This window comes from Schistosoma haematobium, chromosome ZW (genome assembly GCF_000699445.3).
Source record: "Schistosoma haematobium chromosome ZW, whole genome shotgun sequence".
NCBI lineage: Eukaryota > Metazoa > Platyhelminthes > Trematoda > Strigeidida > Schistosomatidae > Schistosoma > Schistosoma haematobium.
In genome coordinates this window covers 78998949-79020970 of record NC_067195.1, presented here as the reverse complement: position 1 = coordinate 79020970, position 22022 = coordinate 78998949, and the positions used below count along the sequence as shown (strand labels likewise).

At 32.9% G+C, this 22022-nt stretch overlaps 1 protein-coding gene across 1 annotated transcript in view; it reads right to left on the bottom strand.

Annotated features, from left to right (window-relative positions):
* MS3_00010501 (uncharacterized protein) overlaps positions 1-22022 on the bottom strand; it is a gene marked incomplete at both ends in the record, with an annotated part of 137077 nt that overhangs the window by 5107 nt on the left and 109948 nt on the right. The window contains 9 exons of the mRNA XM_051218877.1: positions 986-1155; positions 6762-6965; positions 11893-11922; positions 13554-13727; positions 15748-15892; positions 17026-17429; positions 18844-19338; positions 20536-20679; positions 21475-21699. Of these exons, the coding sequence (XP_051072574.1) occupies positions 986-1155; positions 6762-6965; positions 11893-11922; positions 13554-13727; positions 15748-15892; positions 17026-17429; positions 18844-19338; positions 20536-20679; positions 21475-21699 (1991 nt within the window). The remainder of the gene's footprint in view (positions 1-985; positions 1156-6761; positions 6966-11892; positions 11923-13553; positions 13728-15747; positions 15893-17025; positions 17430-18843; positions 19339-20535; positions 20680-21474; positions 21700-22022) is intronic.

The window sequence follows — 22022 nt, the reverse complement described above, 5'->3', positions numbered from 1 at the left end:
CTAGATTTATCAAAGAGCCAAACTGTTTTAAATAGTTTCATTTTATTTACATCTTATCAATATACGACTATTGTGTAACTTACATTCTATATTTGAGATTTTTGTTTAAATTTTAGGGACTTTCTTGATGACGTAACAAGTTTCTGTTTAAGTCTAGACTACTTAGTGTAAAATAACTAAAAATATAATTGTGGTGATTTGATAAATGACATCGTAGAAAAGAAAATTTACTTCATTGGAACAATTATTACTCCTTGGTAATTGTTCTGTGTCACTAATGAGTGACTCTAGAAAAACCAATCAGCTTGACCAACCTTAACAGGCCTGAAAGGGGACCTTTGCTTGAAATAATTTTATATTACTTATTAGTATAACAGGGTTTTTTGGAGCATTTTAGAACCTGATCTACTCACTTAGTTGAAAAACTGTTCTGCTAAACTTCATTTACTTCATTATCAATCGGTCAGTTATAAACAATGTAGGAGTTTTAACCAATGATCATCGACCCCCAAACAAATAGCAAACAAATACAAATTGAGCACAAATAATATAGTGAGCAAAGAGTGTATAAAATTAAGGACAAATATGAAAGCATTTATGTTATCAGTTATTGGTCAATTCATTATAATTATACTCGTGCAAAATGCATATAAAGAAGTTTGTACTTTCACATACGGTATAAACCAATAGTTAGTAATTTCATGGACCAATGTTACGTTCTTGATTCGGTTACTTCTAGTTTTTCGTTATATTGGTCTTGTTAGTCACAACCATTACACTTAGGAGTAGTTAATGAGGAAGGAATCTTTGCTAAACCGTAATTACTTAGGATGGTAGACATTACAATAACAGAGCTTATTATAAGAAATTAAAAAACCCTATCAAATCGGATACTTTATTCAAATCAAAACAATTATAAACTACTAGTCATTTAGTGACGTAATAAAATAAATAAAAATATCACTATATAAAAACAAATACTCACTTTCTTTGAGCATCAACTTCACTAGTGTAAACTTCATTTTTCAACTGATTTACTGATTTGGCTAATTCATTAAGTAATTTTGTATGCTTCAATGTTTTAGCTGAACTATGAACAAGTGCTTCCGCTTTCTCTGGTAAAATTGGTATTTTACCACGATACTCTGAATGTGACTATATTCAATGAGTACATTGAAGAAAAAAAAAGCAAAAAAAGAATAACACAAAAAATTGAAATTTTATAAAATCATCAAGACAATTATCAATAATTTTAAGCAAAGATGGATAGTGGTTAGCAGTAGACGAAACACGCGTCCTCGATTTCACTGCTAGCCGCTTGCCATCTTTGTTTAAAAACCTTGTGACTTAAGACTATATCGAAGCAATCCACACGGGATGCACATATGCCAACATGAGACTGATCAGTTGCAGTCCTAAATAACAATGGGAAGATACAAGTAAAAAATAACACTAAGTGAATTCAATTATCAATAAGTCACTACAAACTACAACTCACTTCAACTATAAAATAATAAAGAAATCTAATTAATTGCTAATGCTTCGGCAAATTTCAGAATGTTGGAGCTTGATTGTTTATTAATCACCTTGAAGGACTTCAGTGCATCAAATTCGTGTCCTGTGTCAAGGAGATGTCTTGCAATGGCACTGTTGAATGCTTTCAATCTATTTGATGTTAAACTTTTCGGAATATGTTCTTTGAATCGGACTTAGGCTCTCCTTTCTGTTCTAACAATGTAACTGCTTTGGCAGATACATGTAAATTTGTATATACAGTTGGTGGTACCATGAAAGGGATACCTGTTGACCTTTGATTATGTCAAAGAACATATTGTTTTGGACAAGGCGAAACGATTCAAAGAACATATTCCGAAACGTTTAACATCAAATGGACTGAAGGCATTCAACAGTGTCGGAATATGTTCTTTGAATCGTTTCGCCTTGTCCAAAACAATATGTTCTTTGACATAATCAAAGGTCAACAGGTATCCCTTTCATGGTACCACCAACTGTATATACAAATTTACATGTATCTGCCAAAGCAGTTACATTGTTAGAACAGAAAGGAGAGCCTAAGTCCGATTCAAAGAACATATTCCGAAAAGTTTAACATCAAATAGATTGAAAGCATTCAACAGTGCCATTGCAAGACATCTCCTTGACACAGGACACGAAGTTGATGCACTGAAGTCCTTCAAGGTGATTAATAAACAATCAAGTTCCAACCTTCTGAAATTTGCTGAAGCATTAGCAATCAAATGTCTAAAACCAGACCAATCTACTTAATGCAAAAAACATAGACAAATAATAAATTATCAATGTATATAATAGAATACTTTGTCTTATGAATAACTAGTCCATATGTTAACTGTGAAATTACTTTGTTTCATAATAAAAATATTTTCTTTTGCAGAGCAATAAATCTTAAGGTTTACATATTTTCATATTTCATATCTATAAAAGGTTTACAATCAATCTCAAGTATTCACACATTCAAACATTTCTTCGGTACTGTAAGTATCTGTCAAATCTACTTCTATTCATATAATTGTTAGTACTTGTACAAATGATCTTACTGTTAATATTAAAGAATGAATTTTGATTAGTTTTCATCAGTATATATGAATCCTTATCGAATTGTCTTGATACAGACATTTTGTTGTAAGTTTTATAGAACAGATGGATTGTAGCTAGCGGTTGAATCCAAGATTAGTGTTTCGTCCCATTTGAGACTCGTTAGCTAGATATATGTAGTTACATCTTATTTTAAATGTGAGAGATATGACTAAAACATATGTATACTCAACTGATAAGTTCCAAATAAGATAAAACAAACTTTCTGAATCTAGCTATAAATTATCTAAACTACTTAGTTTGAATGATATTAAAAATTGTAGTTTGTTGTAATCTTTCATCTCTTATACTGATATCATGAGTTGTGGAAGCATTTACCAATCTATTCAGTTTGGAACATAAGTACTTTTATTATCAAGTCCATTTTACTTCATCACTACCATTCATATCTGTCTATAAGTTTGTTAAAAGTAATAAAAATTTGTTATACCTTGAAGCATACTTGACAACAATAATGATAGTTGATCAAAAGCATTTCAAGTTTCAAAATATGATGATATGAAATTCACTTCAGCTAAACTAGACCAAGAGAAAAACTCCATTTGATTTCAGACTATTAAAATCGATTAGTAAATATAAAGCTTCTAAACACTCATAATAAAAAACTCAACTCACCAAACTATGTTACTTTAACACTAAAGATTCAATCTTTAGAAGTATGCTTCTTTATTTCAAGAATTGATAATATAAAGCTGAAGCAAAACTTCTACCATCACAATACTCATAAATGAAATCAGCTTTGTGAATTTTAATCTCATTCAATCTGATCTATGTGTTCAGATGGAGACGATTATTAGTTTTTTTAGTCAGAGAAGGGTTTTTATGGATATTATAGTAATTTTAATGTTCGAGATCATGAGTGAATTGAAGCTAGACTACCATGGAAAACCTGGAAGTACTGGACGGCCGTTTCACCCCATTGTGGGACTCCTCAGTAGTGGTCTCGAGCGCTCGCACGCGAGACCGATAGGTCCTGGGTTCGAATCTCGTAAGGCGAGGTCGTGGATGCGCACTGCTGAGGAGTCCTACAATAAGACGAAACGGCTGTCCAGTGCTTTCAGGTCTCCCATGGTGGTCTAGCTTCAATTCACTCATGATCTCGAACATTGAAATTATTAATTTTTTCTTGCCTTGGTGACAAATACTCTTTTGCTGCATCTTAAAAATTTTCTTTCTTTTTCTTTACACTCTTTCTTGCATTTATTACATCATTGAGTTTTATTTCAACTACCTTCCAAATTTGTAATCTTATTTTGTCAAATGAGCTCTACTCACTATATTCCTATCAATGTTTACTCATTATGTAATCACTTGTTTCCAGCCGTTTGAACTGCTGTCACAATCAACGTTGTAGAATGTTGTTTCATATAACGTATATATTTACAATATTTAGTCTATTACTTTTATTTACACCCTTGCTATACTATACGAATATGGCTTCAATATAACTTACAATCAAACCCTTTCATGTAAGTAATTTAAATCCATTATGTAATTATGATTTTTAAATATCACAGGTTGTAAGCAGCTAACGAGAACCTACGAAATAAAAATGAATTCATGCTGTTCTTCTAGAATTTTTGTTCTTGCTCTTTTCAAAATGATAAAGAGAACTATGTGTATGAAACATCTTATAATACTCAAAAGCTAAACTAAATATTAGCAAAATTAAAATTAATAGATCTTTTAGTTGAACACATGAATTGGTTTCCTAAGCTCTTCTTGTAACCCTCAATCTAAACCTGCACGGCAACTTGAACACCAGAAAAACGTTGCGAAATATGGAAAGAACGCTTTACTCTAAAGTTAGTTTATATACAGAAAGTCGAGAGTATTCACAGCATTTCAGATGGCCTTTGGCTTTTGGAAAGTTTTGAGACCCTTAAAAACATAATAGCAGGATAGTTAATCATCCAATCACTTTCTAGATGTTTTCGAGTAAGTTCCATAAAATGCTGATTGGATAGGATGTTTTTTAGCGTTCTCACGGCATCTTTGATCGATTTTGAGGAACTTTCTGGGTCTCCCTAACATAAGTTCACCCTTAATAAGTTAATATCTCATATTTGCCTATATCAGTTGTCTTGTTATGAGGCAAAATAATCAAAAATGAAACCTGAAGAATGTGTTTTTTCTATTTCTCCTCCTTTTAATCTAACTTCCACAATATCATCGATTTGATAAAGTAAACATGTATGCGAAATAATTTTGTTAGCTTAAAATCTAAAGCAATATGGTTAGCTTTATAGTAAAGTGAAAATAAAAAAAGTGCTCAATTTATGATCATTAATTTACGCGTCGATGATCATAAGGCCATAACAATCTAGCTATGCCTCTGTTTCCACCACTGTTTCTTAATCCATACTCCATACTAGGGATATCCAAATCATTACTGTCCATAGTGTTTGAATGTATTAAATATTCATTGAATTGATGATGTTGGTCAGCTGGATAACTCTTATATGTTTGCATAATTTTAGGAATAATTGTCTCCTATGAGAATGTTATAAGTAGATTTGTAAATAAATCAAAGAGTAACTAAGAATTTTGAAACAATATGATGAATTTTCTATTGAAGAAAATGATGAAACTAATTCGGAAAATCGGTTCGTATTACAGTGAGCAAGAACGTAATTGGGGACAATCGAATGTACTTGAACAAAACATTACAGCAAATCTCAGTAAAATCTGAGAACCATACAGCAAATACTTAATTTGTAAAATATTAATCAATTGTCTCAAACTTAACTGTTCCTTTAGCAAATATCAGTCAATCGTCTCAGACTTCATTGTTCCTGAATTTTCATACCAATTGCTTTCTGTTCTTGTCCTGTCCTTCCCAACCTTCTGCTACCAGACATTCAAATCGTCACTATCGTTATACACTACTCATGTCGATATAAGTAGCACACATCACAATATCTTATCTGTGATAGCCTTTTAAATGTAATATCAAACTACACAATCGAATGAACATTTCTGTACACAATTATATAACATTCCTTTTTTATAGTAAATGGTTACATTCATTTATGAAACTTCATTTTCATCTGTAATATAACTTTAGTAAATATATGCATACATATATATTTCTTATTGGTGAAAATTCCTACAAAGAAACTCTTTTCAGTTTTACCACTAAAATAGTTAACTATAGAATTCAAGATCTCTTATTATAAAACCAGAGATTTTTGTCCTTAAAGTGAATCATAATGAAAAGGATTTAATTCATTTATATAGACGAGCATAGGCCGCCGATCAACTTTCTCCAACACACTCTGTCCTACTCCTTCCTTTCCAGTTCTATCCAATTTTTGTTCATGCTTCTCGTGTCTGTCTCCATTTGCCGGCGTAATGTGTTATTTTCTCTTTCTCTCCTCGTTTGTCTTTCAGCATTTCAAGTGAGGGCTTGCCTTGTGACGAAGTTCGGTACTTTCCTCAATGAGTGTGCTATCCACTTCCAGCCCTTCTTCCTGATTTCCTCCTCCATTGGGATCTGATTTATTCTCTCCCAAAGTAGGTTATTGCTGATAATGTCTGGCCAACGGGTCCGAAGTATTTTGTGTAGACAACTGTTAATAAACACTTGTATCTTCTCGATGATAGTTTGCGTAGTTCTCCAACTTTCCATCTCATACAGTAGAACTGTCTTCACATTTGTATTGAAAATTCTGAATTTGGGGTTGGTTGTTTTGAGGTCCAGATGTACTTCAGTTGTAGAACTGCTTCTCTTGCTTTACCGATCCACGCATTCACATCTTCATCAGATCCATCGTGTTCATCAATGATGCTGGCCAGATATGTAAAGGTTTTTACATGTTTTAGAGCTTCTCCGTCAAGTAATACTGAATTTGTGCATGCTGTGTTGTATCGTAGAATCTTGCTTTTCCCTTTGTGTATACTGAGACCTACTGCAGCTGAGGTTGCTGCTACACTGGTCGTCTTCTCCTGCATTTGTTGTTGCGTTTGGGATAGAAGGGCCAGATCATCTGCGAAGTCCAGATCGTCCAACTGCATCCCAGCTGTCTTCATGATCCAGTCGGAACACCAAAGTTTATTTAAATATTGGTATTAAAACAAAATTAATATTAAATAATAAAGAAAAGAAAATTAATTTTTAAACTTACTTCTTCCACGGGTTTTCTTTCATGTTTTTCTTTTTCTACTCGTTTTATTCTTGTTATTGTTTGTTTTAATAAATTTTTAAATTCTGTATTTAATCTATCTAATAATGGATCAGTAATTTGTGAATTATGTTGTATAAGTTCTTGATATATATTGATTAATTGATTGATTTGTTTTTCTTTATCTTTTAATGTATTTAAAAAATCCTTAATGAAAATTGATAATTGACATAAAATATTTGATAAAGAAAGAAAAAAAAAGAAAAGAAGAAAGGAAAAAACTCATTAGGATTGATTTTTCAAAATATTACAGCATTTAACAGAAAAATATCATAGTTACGAAGGTAGAATGGGCGAGACTCTAATTTGTGGATGAGGTGTTTGAAGGATTTCAAGGTTACGGCGCCAACTTCAGTGCTTAATGCTAACTTACGATGGGTTCACAAGGAGTTTTGTACAAAACGTGATAACTGAGCGGCTATAACATATAAAACGGCGAGACTATAGTTTGTGGACGAATCAATCAGGTATAAGATAACAGATCTCGGGTTTGGACACTAAAGCTTTTCATCCATTTGGCTAAATAGATTTCTGGCATTATAGCTGATGTCATTATAGTGATGAAAACCCCATTTATAATTCCTAACTAAGGCGAATTACGACAATTAATACGAACTGGATAATAAAAGCACCATTAACACTGGCTGCAGCCAGGTACTACAATATATAAGGATGATTGGAGAGCCTAAAGACTCATTCATCGGCTTGGTTATGTGCATCGTGTCGTTATCCACAAGTAGCATTTTGTGCACTTAACAACCGGAGTGAGCATAAACAATATTGAAGCTATGTGGTCGAGGCTGAAAGAGTTTTTGAGACTTTATCATGACTCCAGAGGCCGATTATTCTGTAGCCGTGTGGATTATTTCCTCTACTGCATGCATTACGATTTTAGAACCTCTGAACCTCTTTCTAACCTTGACAAGGTTCTGAACCACGTATAAGAAATGTATCCACTATATTTCCTCGGTTTTGTATAATATATTTTTACTCTATACTGACTGTTTGCTGATTGGCTAATATTCTCAAGGTCACTTAAAATTCGTTCAAAGTTCGTCCATAAATTAGTTTCGCCGAAGAATGTATTTGTAACGAGTGAACTTGAAGTAAATTTTTCACTCGTTAATCTGGTTTAAAGAAATATTAGGAAAACTGCAATCACAATTTATTGATCACTGGGTGGTGATTAATGCCATGTGTGTCAGGTCCTTCTTAGTGCAGACTCAATTCTATCGAACAACTTGCAATGTAGCCACTTGTCTAGATGACTTGACATTGAGTGCACTATGTTGAGATTAGATGGTGGTTGGAGGTAGTCAATAGGAAACCTTGGACCCGGGTTTCGTGCTATTCGACAGTCATCAGGAAGGTGTACCTGTAATCTTGAGGGATCTGGTTCTCCCTGACGGATTCGATACCGTGTTATCCAGCTTCGTTAAACTACTTATAGCAAGACTATAATTTATGAATGAACCAATTACATTTAAGATAAAAGGTCTTGGATTTTAGTGCGAAATTTATTCATTCATTCGGTTTAATAGAATTTTGAGATTTTAGTTGATGTCAGTTCGTGGTGAAAATCCTATATCTAATTCTTAACCCTAAGCACCAACAGTAAATCATTATTGTAATTCTTCATACTGGTTTATAATCCTCATTTATTCCAAGTTATTAGGTGAAAGTTTTCAAGGTCGATTTACCGTCGCTCAATGGTCATCGATAAATTATCGTCTCACAGAAATATTTAGTATACGGTTAACTGAAGAACCATATACCAATTTATATTTGATAATATTGATGTTTGAATACATTTCCTCGAAAAAGCTTCGACCAAATTGATAGGTAAAATGTTGGATTTACTTCAAATTTATTCGTTGAGATTTTATAAATACAGCCTTCCTCCTTAATGTTTTATATGAACTCAGCACTCAAATAATGTGAAAATATTCGATCAAATCTAGACGAAAGTTCTTACAGATTCCATGGTTATTTTAAAAATACTATAGTGAACGATAACACAATTAAGAACAATCGAATGTATTTGAACGCAGAATTACAGAACATTTTAGTAAAATCCGAGAATCATTCAGTAAATAAGAATCATTACCAAGATTTGACCTTGACCGAAATGACATGGCGTTGACTTGTTTAGAGCTGTTTTTTCGATTGATCGCATATAATATTTTTGCTTTGTTCCTTTGCACTATTTAAACTTGGATTAATTTTGATTTGGTTATTTATTCACTAAAGAAGTGGTTTACACTGAGTTACGAAACGTCAGAAAATTTAATTTCTCTACTCATTGGGATATTATAAATATATTAATTTATTCACACAGTAAATACTTCATTTGCAAAATGTTAATCAATTTCCTCAAAAGTGACTGTCCATTTTGCAAATGTTAATCAAACTTCATTGTTCCTTCATTTGCACAGGGATCATTCTCTTTTTTTTATCTTAACTTTCTGCCTTTAGGTATTTCACTTTTGATTGATGTTACATACTACTTATATCTGTTGACATTAGTAGCACACACCACAATTGTTATCAGAATAAATTTTGAAGCATATGAAATAATTCATAACAGTAGCTCATACGAAGACAGTGACTGATTACTTGAGTTATTTATATCAATTTTAGGAAACTATAAATACTAAAATAGTTAACTTAGTGATTGAATAGAAGTGTGTTTACATCATCATATTTCTTTAGAATAACAATCAAAACAAAAGTATATACGAAATATGGTGAAATTTGGATCCAGAATAATCTAGACTAACATGGAAAATCTGGAAGAACTGAATGATCGTTTAGAAAAATATTTAGCAAAATAATGACCATAAATTTTGCTTTAAAATTGATTTATTCTGTTGAGAATTAATTATGCTCAGTTTAGTAAAACATTTAAAGAATTGCTAATATATAAAAACTATTATGTTTGACATCTGTTGTCCTTTAAAATTTGTATGATTCCTCCAGTTCACAATTCATTTCTATTTCCATTTCTGTTTCTCTCAAATCGGTCGTTTTAGCCTTTTGCTGTCATCTATTCCACTTTTGATTGTGTTACATACTACTTACGTCTGTCAACATAAGTAACATACACCACAGTTGGTCTATATATTCAAGAATGAAACTTCTAACCGTTTTCCCCACATCTTTTTAGAAGTATGATGTAACATCTTCTTGTATCTGTATTGAATAAGAGCATAGGCGGCCTGCTTGAGCATCTGGGCTACCTGTTCCTGCCATCTAGATATTTCAACAAGTTACCTGTTTTTGTTTGTTTTAATATATCATTATATCTATTAATCGCATAACCTATTCTGCTGCGTTTCTGAAAAGTGTACAACCTTTCGTTATCAAAGTTACAAAAAGCTCAATAAGAGAGAATGTGGTTGCTGGCAATATACAACGGAAAGAATGTACATTATTCAGATGTTCATTTACTAGACTGCTAACATCTAACTGGCGATCACTCAATATTTATCGCCAGGACCGACCAAGAAGGAAGAAACGGAAACTTGTTAAAATACTTTGTGCTGAGAATTCTATATTTTACCGATAATATAATATTGAATAAAGATAATAATAATAGTAATAAGTTACGGCCCAAAAACAATTTTCCGTCCAGGTAGAAATCTACCTGAAGTTTGTGTTGATGATAATGTTCTTGTTCCTATCCAAGTGGTTCCAAAAAACCATTTGAACTAATAAACACAAGAATGTTTACGTTCTTTTGAAAAAAAACGCCAGGGAAACGTTTAAAATCACAGATTCAATTAATTGAGAAGTTACAAACAAGTTATAGAGTCAGTATGGAAAGTTTGAAAATATCGAGTACAAAAAGCATGAACATTAGCAGAGAATAGTTCATTTAGTCCTTAAATTTAATCTCAATAAAGAGTAATTACGAACACTTGATCAATATGAGCTATGGATTCCGTCTACAAGGAGCTCTGAGCTTCAATTTTCTGCATATATATATTTTAATTAGCGGATAAACATGACTCCTCGTTAACTGAAATCTTACAGTAATAAAGGTAGCAAGCGAAAGTGCCAATGTTGATCCTATTTTCATGAACTAACTACCCTAAGTAGTTTGTTTTTCAATTATAAGTTTTCCCCTAAATCATTTATTGATTTTCCTTAGTGTCGTATACAATGGGGATGCTTATACAATCCATCATTTCAAAGAACAGTAAACTGGTTCAAGTCAACAAACTAGTCATCATACCATTTTGAATTTAACGTTTTACAGGATTTTTTTTAAAATCCAAGTACTGATTATTTGTCTGTCAGTAATTCATCTTCACAAATAATAAATTAATCCTTAAGATGGATAGTGGCTAACAGTGGAATAAAAGACGCACGTTTCATCCTATTTGGGACTCATCAACTGGATATACCTGTTAGCCACCATCCAAATTTGCCTTATAATACTTATGACTTAAGACAATATCGAGGCCATCCTCACAGGATGCATATATATAGCAATATGAGACTGATCAATTATAATCCCAAATATCAATTGGAAGATTCAAACAATCAATACAAAATGAATTTAATCCTTGAACTGATCAGCACTAATATCTCTTAATAGTTAAGCTGAAAATATATTGTAAAGCATATAAAATACGAATTTGTAGCTTCACGATCTATACAATCAAAATAAATTTTAAAAAAAACATTAACCTGACATTTTGGATCAAAATGAAGCACATAAAACGAAGCTTTCAATTATTACTATCATTATTATTAATCACAAACAGATAATGTGCAAATGAATTTAATAAATTTCAATAACATATAAGCAGTTTTAAAATGCTGTGCAATATTATAAGCAGATAGTGATTAGTGGCTAGCAGTGGAATCCAGTTTGACGTGTGTTCCGTCCTATTTAGGACTCGTCAGCTGGGTGTACTTGAATCTTAGCTGTGCAATATTGTTTATAGATAATTTAAGGCATATTATAAATTGTAATAAGTATGTATAGGTAACAGCAGGTTTTTTTTTGGGGGGGGCGGTAGGGGTTGCTACACGTATAACATTTATTGATAAAATATTATCTTACCTTATAAATAGTTGGGAATTTTTGTATAAACTAAATAGAGATATAAACCAAAGTGATTTTGTTGTTGTTGTGAAACAGTTTTAAGTTTGGTAGGGAGTATTAAGAATCATATTTTCATGGTATTCTTTTTATCAAAGAATTCTTATGCCTATGAAATAGATATCATTCCAAACTAAGGATGAGATTCTTTAAACTACTTATAGCAAGACTATAATTTATGAATGAACCAATTACATTTAAGATAAAAGGTCTTGGATTTAAGCGTGAAATTTATTCATTCATTCGGTTTAATAGAATTTTGAGATTTTTGTTGATGTCAGCTCGTGATGAAAATCCTAAATTTAATTCTTAACCCTAAGCATCAACAGTAAATCATAATTGTAATTCTTCATACTGGTTTATAATCCTCATTTATTCCTAGTGAGTAGGTGAACTTCTTCAAGGTTGATTTGGCATCGCTCAAAGGTTGTTCATAATTTATGATCTTACTGTATTTATTTGTCATTCAACTTAATATTTACAACAATAGTTGTTCTAATACTGTTGTTGTTAAATACATTTAGGATTAAACTGAATTATTTCTATTAAACAAATATCTCATTTCAATTCCTGATATAATCGACAAATTGTAAAGCTTTAAATGAATATACTCTAACATAACACAAAATGATTACAAATATAGATAACAGTTTATTATATTACTAGTATAGGGGTTGTGGAGATTATTAAGTTTTTGATTGAGATCATGAACCGATTAATGTTAGACCATCACAACTGAAAACCTGGAAGCACTGGACGGCCGTTTCATCCTATTGTGGGACTCCTCAGCAGTGCCCACCCACGATCCCGCGAGCGGGATTCGAACCCAGGGCCTTCGGTCTCGCGCGCGAACGCTTAACCAACTAGACCACTGAGCCGGCATCCAATGGTGACAGTTTCTAACATCAACCAGTTAAGCGTTCGCGCGCGAGACCGAAGGCCCTGGGTTCGAATCGCGCGAACGGGATCGTGGATGCGCACTGCTGAGGAGTCCCACAATAGGATGAAACGGCCGTCCAGTGCTTCCAGGTTTTCAATTGTGATGGTCTAACATTAATCGGTTCATGATCTCAATCAAAAAGTTTATAATATACTTGAATCACCGATTGTTACCGTCATCTATTAACTAGTTTTTTAACACAATGGGAAAAGTAAGTATTAAGAATAAACTTACTGTTCTAACGAAAACAGAAGTATAAAAAAGTATTAGTTTTATAAAATCGATGTTGAAAATTTCGGATTCATTCATTAATGGGATAATAAGATACACTACTAATCAGTCTCGTATTAAAACTGAAGGTTTTTACAATTGACTGTGGTCTTCAACGATTACCTAGAGACTGTTAGTTTATTTTCAAGTTGAATAAATTTTTTAATAACCACGGTGATAAAATATGTATTTGCTTTACCTACTCATTCGTACAGATCAACAAGAAATCCTTCATTGTAACAAAATGTTTGCAACACAATCTTTTTCATTTGAATTATATTAGCGCTTGTTAAAAACTGTTTTTCATTCCCAACGATGAATAAGACACAAGTTTAAAAAGCCATATACATATACAGCAATATTCATTTTTCTAACTGATAACACATGAAATTTCCATTAAATAATTTCTTACTTCAAGTGCTCTACTCTCTTCATCATCTGGTTGTGTTGATCTTGATCTCAATTCTAATAAATGATGACAAGCTGTTTGACGTTCAGATAACCAACGGCCAAATATATCACGTTCTTTAACATAATGCTCCCATTTTGTTCGTAATTCACGTAGTTGTTCAGTGTGACATTCAAGCTAGTCAATAGAATAGATGGGGTTTAGATAAAAATGAATACATATTTAAATCAGTAAGTTATTATGTAAAAGTATTAAGGAACGCAATGTTTTTGAGATGGCGGAGAAGATTTGTCGGTCAGTCAGTAACAACGTAGAACTTCGTATGTATGTACATCAGTTAGAGTTGCCACACCACATTAGCACAGAGATGCAGTTGTCGATTCAAATCCCATAGTGGTAGAGGTAGTAAAAGTATAAGCAGTAATCGGAAACATTAGGGTTTGAAGATGTTATTCAAGGAGTATAATCCAGTGAAATAAATTTGGAAAGATAGAAATAAAGGACATGAAGAATCCATAAGGTTCGAATTCGGGAGAACACGAAGAGTGGATACACCTGCGCCATTGTAAACGATTTTGAGCCATGTCATTCAGTGTCTCTAACCACTGGTTGCTATCATCTCGCTGATCCCAACCAGGTAGTTTACACCTACCAGCATGCCTCAGTCCATTTGTCAGTGACTTCATTGATTTGTGCCATGTTTTGGTCTGATGGAGAAAATATTTAGCTCATGTGGATGATTTTGGTGGAGTTTTGTTCTCTGAGCTGGATGGTTTGGTCACGGAACTTTCATCGTTCTTCTGAACGACATCATCAGCACAAACTTTAGGTAGAAGCGAAGTGTTCGAATTTCTCCACATATGGTTCACAGCTTGTCCTGTACAGAACTGTCAGAACCATCCAGCTCAGAGAAAAAAACAACAAAAACGGCATGTTTACATTTCTGTATGTATTTTATTGTTATTGTATTGTATATTTTATAATTACATTGTGATTATACTACTGACTACTTGTCATGAATAAATTTAAAAATTGTTTAATTAAATAAAACGTTGTAAACTTATTTGGGTGTTGGAATATATGGAATGTAGCAGATCTAATAAATCAGTGAATCACTTACGTTTACTTTAAAAAAATAATTAAACAAAATGGGTTTTGACTAATCACAAATACATCAAGATAGAATTCTAAATATAACTTCAAAATTAATCACCAATCGATCGATTATTTATTAATGACTGAAGTTATTTTCGCTTAGTCAAATTCTATCGACCAAGTTGTAATGTGGCCACTGATCTAAGTGACTTAACATCACATTCTCTGTGTTGAGATGTTAGGTGGTTGGCGATAGTCACCAGGAAAACCTGTACCTAAGTTTTATGCATTTATCATCAAGGTCTATTTGTGACACGAGATTAAATTTACTAGGAAGTACCAATAACATCAATAATACAGGTACAACTCACTGATGAATGCCAAATAACATAAAACTAAGCTTTCTTTATAAATGGAGTCTATATTCATTATTCAAGATGAGTAAGTTTATATCAATGTAAAGAGTCATGAGAAAAGTAAAAGAAACTGTAAGATGTTTTAAGTACAAACTTAATCTAGAATGAACAATATTAGGATTCAAATGAAACTACATACCATACAAATACAACCAGAAGCAAATGTAGACAAAATATTTTCCACAGTTTCTCATTGACTTAATAAATTATTCTACTGTGTAGCTAAGGGTGAGACTATAATTTATGGACGACCTTTAAGCGATGCTAGACTGACCTTCAGAGTGTTCACCTAATAACTAGGACCAAACAAGGGTTATAAGATTGTGTGAAGAATCAGAATTATGATTTACAGTTGATGATTAAGGTTAGAAATTAGATTTAGGGTTTTCATCACGAACTAACATCAGCTATAATTTCAAAACTCTATTTAGCCAAATAGATGGGTGAATTTCGCGCAGAAATCAGAGACCTATAATCTTATATCGGATTGGTTTGTCCATGAGTTATAGTCTCGCCGAGTTAAGTTTTTTTCGCAGATGAATACTTAAATAAAAGGACAATAAGAGAGATATAGATATAAAATACTTTACGTTTTACTAAATTTACAACAATATGACTATATGAAAGCTTCACGACCAAACCATCCAGCTCAGAGAACAAAACTCCATCAAAAAAGCATCATATACCTTTCTGTTTTCTATATCGATTGCATTTTGCACATGTTTAGCTAACAATTTCACCAAAGTTTGATCTGAACTATTTCCTTTATTATCAGAGCTTTTATCACCTTCTTGTGAAACATAATCGATTTCCACTGAAGACATTCCACATCTGTAATAAATAGTGAAATGGAAAAAAAAGACTGAAACTTGTTAAAAAAAACAAACCATGGACTATGAAAGAATAAAAGCGTAATACAGTAAATTGATTGGGGATTTGACCCTTTAATGTTGGTTTACTGGTTTAAAGTAAACGCTCACATTATAAAGTCAGATAGTCTTAAGCTCAGTCTATGGGTTTGCACTTTCGGACAGTTCCATTTAGAGATATAACAGCTGGGGAAATCATTCTATGGCTTAATCCATTTAGTTAACTAATCTTCACAAGTCGAAAATCATGATAAATATTTATATAAAATATATTGAAAATGACTGGTTATGTGAATTGTTAATTGTTTACTACCTTGTCTCTGTGTTAAGTAGGCTTGAATAACTTAGATTATCTAACTAGCCATGAGTGAATTTTGTTCATGTTATGTAATCCTTGTTACTGAATTAGCTCATAGAAACAATATAACATCAACTTGAAATGAAATGAACTGTCCTACTGATGATATTTTGACTGTGTTTTGATCAGTCTTCGTGAAGTGGATATAAACTTTATATAAACTTGTCAAAAATGGTTATACCGACTCAATTTGCACTGAATACACATATACTAATTAAGACTGATCGAATTTCAGCCAAAATATCAACAATAGGATAATTTGACCCATTGTAAATTGAATTAAAGCAGCCATCACACGAGTGTGAGTCTCAAGTTTATCTGAACTCAGTAGCTTAAAGGATAATGAGATGACGTTTGAAGTGAGAGAGGCTGAGTTCGAACCCAAGAGTGGATATCGACTTAGATGCAGTTAGATCTATCTGATAAGTCTGAAACAAGACGCATCGTGTGTCTTGAATGCCGCTGCTAGCCACAATCCAGCTATTCTATATAAATATAACATTATTAGTATCTAAGTTAATACTCAGGCGAGCGGTAATGTCTTTTAGTAATAAAACCAATTTGAAAATGTGACTTCCTATTATGCCTGCTGGATGTATTTGAATGAAACTAACTAGAGTGATATATATATATATATATATATATATATATATATATATATATCAATTTCCGAATACCATGAACTTTAAAAAGTAGTACCACAATTCTTAACAGCAAATTAGTGTTATCTAACTTACTTATATCCAAGTGTGGACAATTCTCTTTTCATCGTTATCAACTGTGATTGCATAGCCAATGTCATAGCTAACTGATGACCAACGTCTTCTAGACTTACTGCTTTAGCTAGAGGTTTATCATCTGTCAATTGTTTCAAACGATCTATTTGATAATTGATAAAACTTTTATTTGGATAGGTTGTTAATCCTGTAACATTGTATGAATTTGAAGAGATTGGATCTGATGTTGTGATGAGTTGATTCGTTGTTGTAATTCCTGTTATTGTAGCTACTGCCACTGATGACTGACTAATAACACTTAATCGTTTCCACCAAGACTGTAAATCATTTAGTATAAATGTAGCGACTGAATTCAATGAATCAATGTAAGCTTTGAAACGATTAAACTGGTCATCTAGTCGACTCTATAATAATAAAACAAAAAAATTTTGAATCCATATCTTATACAAACATTAAACATATGTTTGCTTAGAAATAGTTATTTTCTAGTTATAAATTTCGACACTATCGAGTTCCTGAGATGATTGCCAACATTATCCAGAACTCATACGACGGACTATGAAGCAAGGTCGTGAATGGAGAACAACTGACAGATGCATTCCAAGTAACGACCGGAGTCACACAAGGCTGTCTATTCTCCTCCTTCCTCTTTCTTCTCGTGGTCGACTGGATTATGAAAATCTCAACATCTGAGGGAAAACACGTCATACAATGGACAGCTCAGAATCAATTATACGATTTGGACTTCACAGATGACCTAACAATCCTATCCCATACACACGAACAAATGCAGATAAAGACAACTAATGTAGCAGCAGTCTCTGCATCAGTAAACCTCAGCATACACAAGGGGAAAATCATGATCCTCAAATACAACACGGAGAACATCAATCCAATCTCACTTAATGGCAAAACTCTGGAAGATGAAGAATCTTTTACATAGCTGGGAAGCATCATCGATGAACAAGAAGGAACAGATGCAGAGGTAAAGGTGAGGATTGGAAAAGCAAGAGGTGCATTTCTACAATTGAACAAACAACATATGAAACTCAAAACAACTGTCTGTCAATCAATATCAAAGTCACAATCTTCAATATGAACGTCAACACAGTCAGTCCCACTGTACGGTGCTGAAACTTCCAGAACTATCACAACCACCATCAAGAAGGTACAGTATTTATAAATAGTTGTCTACTGAAGATACTCAACATCCATTAGCCGGATACCATCAGTAACAGCCTTCTGTGGGAGAGAACAAACCAGCTTCCAGCTAAACAAGAATTTAGGAAAAGACGTTGGAAATGGATAAGACATACATTACGCAAACCATCAAACTGCATCACGAGACAAGTGCTAACTTGGAATGGTGAAGGGAAACGGAAAAGTGGAAAGCCAAAGAACACATTACGTCAGGAAATATAATCAGATATGAAAAGGATGAATAACAGCCGGAAAGAGCCGGAAAGCATCGCTCAGGACAGGGTTTGATGAGGAATTCTGGTGAGCGGCCTACGCTCCTTCACGAGGAGTAACAGGCATAAGTAAGTAAATAAGTAAGTAGTTATAAGCAATCTGGAGATTTCCTTTAAGAAGAAACCCTTATTTCTAAAAAAATTCTTCAGAAACAATAAAACATCACTGTAGAAACTTATGTGTGGTGTACCAAGTTCACATCTTTTATAATATTAGCTTAAGTATGTGGATTGATAAATGAATTCTAAATATGTTCCATATTATAAAAAGTAAGTAATATGTATCAAAACTATGCATAAATCTTCTTTATCATTAACTTAACATTAAGAAAACCATGTGACATACCTTGATAGATTGTGCATTCGAATGTATATTCATATAATTAATTTCAATCTCTTTATTTCTTTCTAAAACATCTAAAATAATTCTATCTAATAGTTTTTCATCATTTGAACTATTCACTAAATATTTCCAATTATCCACTACACTATGATCAATTGGAATTTCACGATATGGACATGTGATCGATTCACATATTCTATTCGTTCTTGATATTGTTGCTTGATCTTTAGTTATATTATGAATAAGTAAATGAATTAATTGATGTGTATTTTCTAAAAGATTTTTGCCTTCTTTATTAATTTCTTTCATGAATTGATCAATTTGAATTGTTGAATCTTGATAAGCAGATAAATTTCCTGTTAGATTACTATTAGTATTATTATTACCAGCGGACATAAGACGAAAATTTATACTATTCATCCATCGTTCAATTGTTTGTGCTGAATCACGAAATGCAGAATAGTTTTGTTGAATTGTATTAATCCAAGTAATAAATTGCTAGAAAAAAATATATAGCAAAATGATTACAAATAGGCATTCTTGATGTACTATTTACGTTTTTCATGATCTCAATCAAAAACTTAATAATCTCCACAACCCCTATAGTAGTAATCAACATGTGCTCACAAGTGACTAGCTTCGTGAGGGAATTCTCGGAATTCTAGTGAGAAGCCGTGATCAGTGAAGTTAATCTATGTCGGGTAGAGACAGGTATCTACCTCAGTACAATGGAAGTTGGTCGCGCAATTTCGTGGATTGGTTGATGTTAGACACTATCACCATTGGATGCCGGCTCAGTGGTCCAGTAGGTTAGGCGTTCGCGCGCGATACCGAAGGCCCTGGGTTCGAATCCCGCGAGCGGAATCGTGGATGCGCACTGCTGAGGAGTCCCACAATAGGACGAAACGGCCGTCCAGTGCTTCCAGGTTTCCAAAGGTGGTCTAACATCAATCGGTTCATGATCTCAATCAATAACATTTACAGTGTTTGAAGGGAATAAACATGATTCAGATTACAAGCCGATCTCTGTTCAGTTGTATAATGCCAGGCAATAAGTATGGAATGAATGGTTTATTATACCCTAGTATATTTCCACTTCATCTACCCTTAAACTCCGCGTAAAATTAGACCAGATACCTTTACATTACAGACAAAAACTGACTATGTAATCGTCGATATAGGTTCTAATTTCTACTACTGTTCTTCTCATAACACGTTCGATGCCACTCTCATTACCGGTCAAGTAAATTCGATGAGAATATTAAAATAAAAATGATCATTGGTAGTAGTAGTAGTAGTAGTGTGGTGTGTGATACTTGACATAAGTAGTATATGATGTTAGTCGTGAACAGAAGGTCTGGCAGCAAACAGTCAAGAATGAAAACAGAAAGTAATTTGTATGAAAATGCAAGAACAATGAAGTCTGAGTCATTTTGAAACAACTGGTGGGCATTTTGCAAATTAAGCATTTACTTTATGATTGATAGACTTTCTTAAAAAGTTCTGTAATTTGGCGTTAAATACATTCGATTGTCCCCACCCGTGATTTGTTCGCTACAGTAGTAGTAGTAGTAGTAGTAGTAGTAGTAGTAGTAGTAGTAGTAGTAGTAGTAGTAGTAGTAGTAGTAGTAGTATTGTAAATACTATAAAATACTTACGTACTATAAAAAATCAATTATAATACTTCAAATTTACCTGAATTCTTCCTTTGATTTCGGTAAATCTTCCGGTCAGTTGATTAAATTTATTTATCTGGCCATTTATCTTAGTAGTATCAGGTATATTCTCACAAAATTGTTCATATTTTTGTGAATATTCATTAAGTTCTTTATTTAAGACCTGTACAAGACAAATTTTACATATAAAGAAAAAAAACACTGAATTAATACTTCACTGTGACGAAATACTTAAAAGGATTACTTACTTAAAAATTTATTTGGAAAAACTTTATAAAGATAAATGGTCACTAAAACAGATATTGGTTGCCGCCCAGTGATCAATCGAATGTGATTACATCTTAGTCGTACAGGAGGTCAATTGCGACCCGGATAACCCTGTAGTAACATCTCTGACTGTGAACCTGGGTGACACGAGATCGAATCCATCAGGGAGAACCAGATCCCTCAAGATTACAGGTACACCTTCCTGATGATTGCCAAATGGTACGAAACCCGGGTCCAGGGTTTCCCGTTGACTACCCCCAACCACCATCTAATCTCAACATAGTGCACCCAATGTCAAGTCACCTAAACTAGTGACTACATTGCAAGTTGTTCGATAGCATTGACTCTTCACTAAGAAGGACCTGACACGCATGACATTAATCACCACCCAGTGATCAATCAATTGTGTACAATAGTCTTTACATAAGCAATTCATTAAATATTTATTTGGTGTAAATAATCACGTAGTTTACTAATCAAACTAATCAATAACAATTTTGGTTCTTCCACAGTATTTGAAATCTCTTTCTGTAGCTCTTTTAAGGTTACTGCTTGTCTCAAGGAGAATTGTCAGGAATGGGGGTCAGTTACCCCATCCCATAGAAAACAAGCTTGCTAAACAAAAAAAACGCTAATCAGAATGAACATTATTTAAAAAGTAATTGAAAGATAAATTGTCAATTGAACTTACCGTTATTTGTTGAATATAAGTATTCCAGTTGTTTTCATTAAACTCGGTAGATTCATGAATTAATGGTCTTATATTTTGTTCATTTGTCTCTGTTTGATTTACCAACATGCCTGATTCTAAAATATTTAACTTTTTCTCTGTTTTATCTATCCAATTGCGTAAATCATTGTATAATTCAGACAAATTTTTCTGTTCATTGACCATATGATTTAGTTTTTCTTGGTACTAGTTATTTTCAATAGAGAGTTTAATCATGTTATGTAATTCGTTAGACAGACAATTACAAACATTAGATATATGTTCATTAAGTAAAATGAATTAATTTAAGTGAATGTTCATTTAAAATCTTTAATTTAACAAAGAATGAGTTTAAACATATGCCATGTTCGCTGAAACATTCATCATCCGGAATTTGTACAACGGAGTACATTGAAAATTCGTACATGAAGGACAGCTGACAAACGCATTCTAAATAAGGACCAATATCATATAAGGATGCTTAATCTCTCCTCTGTTCTCGTTCTCCTAGAGGTTGACCGGATTATGAA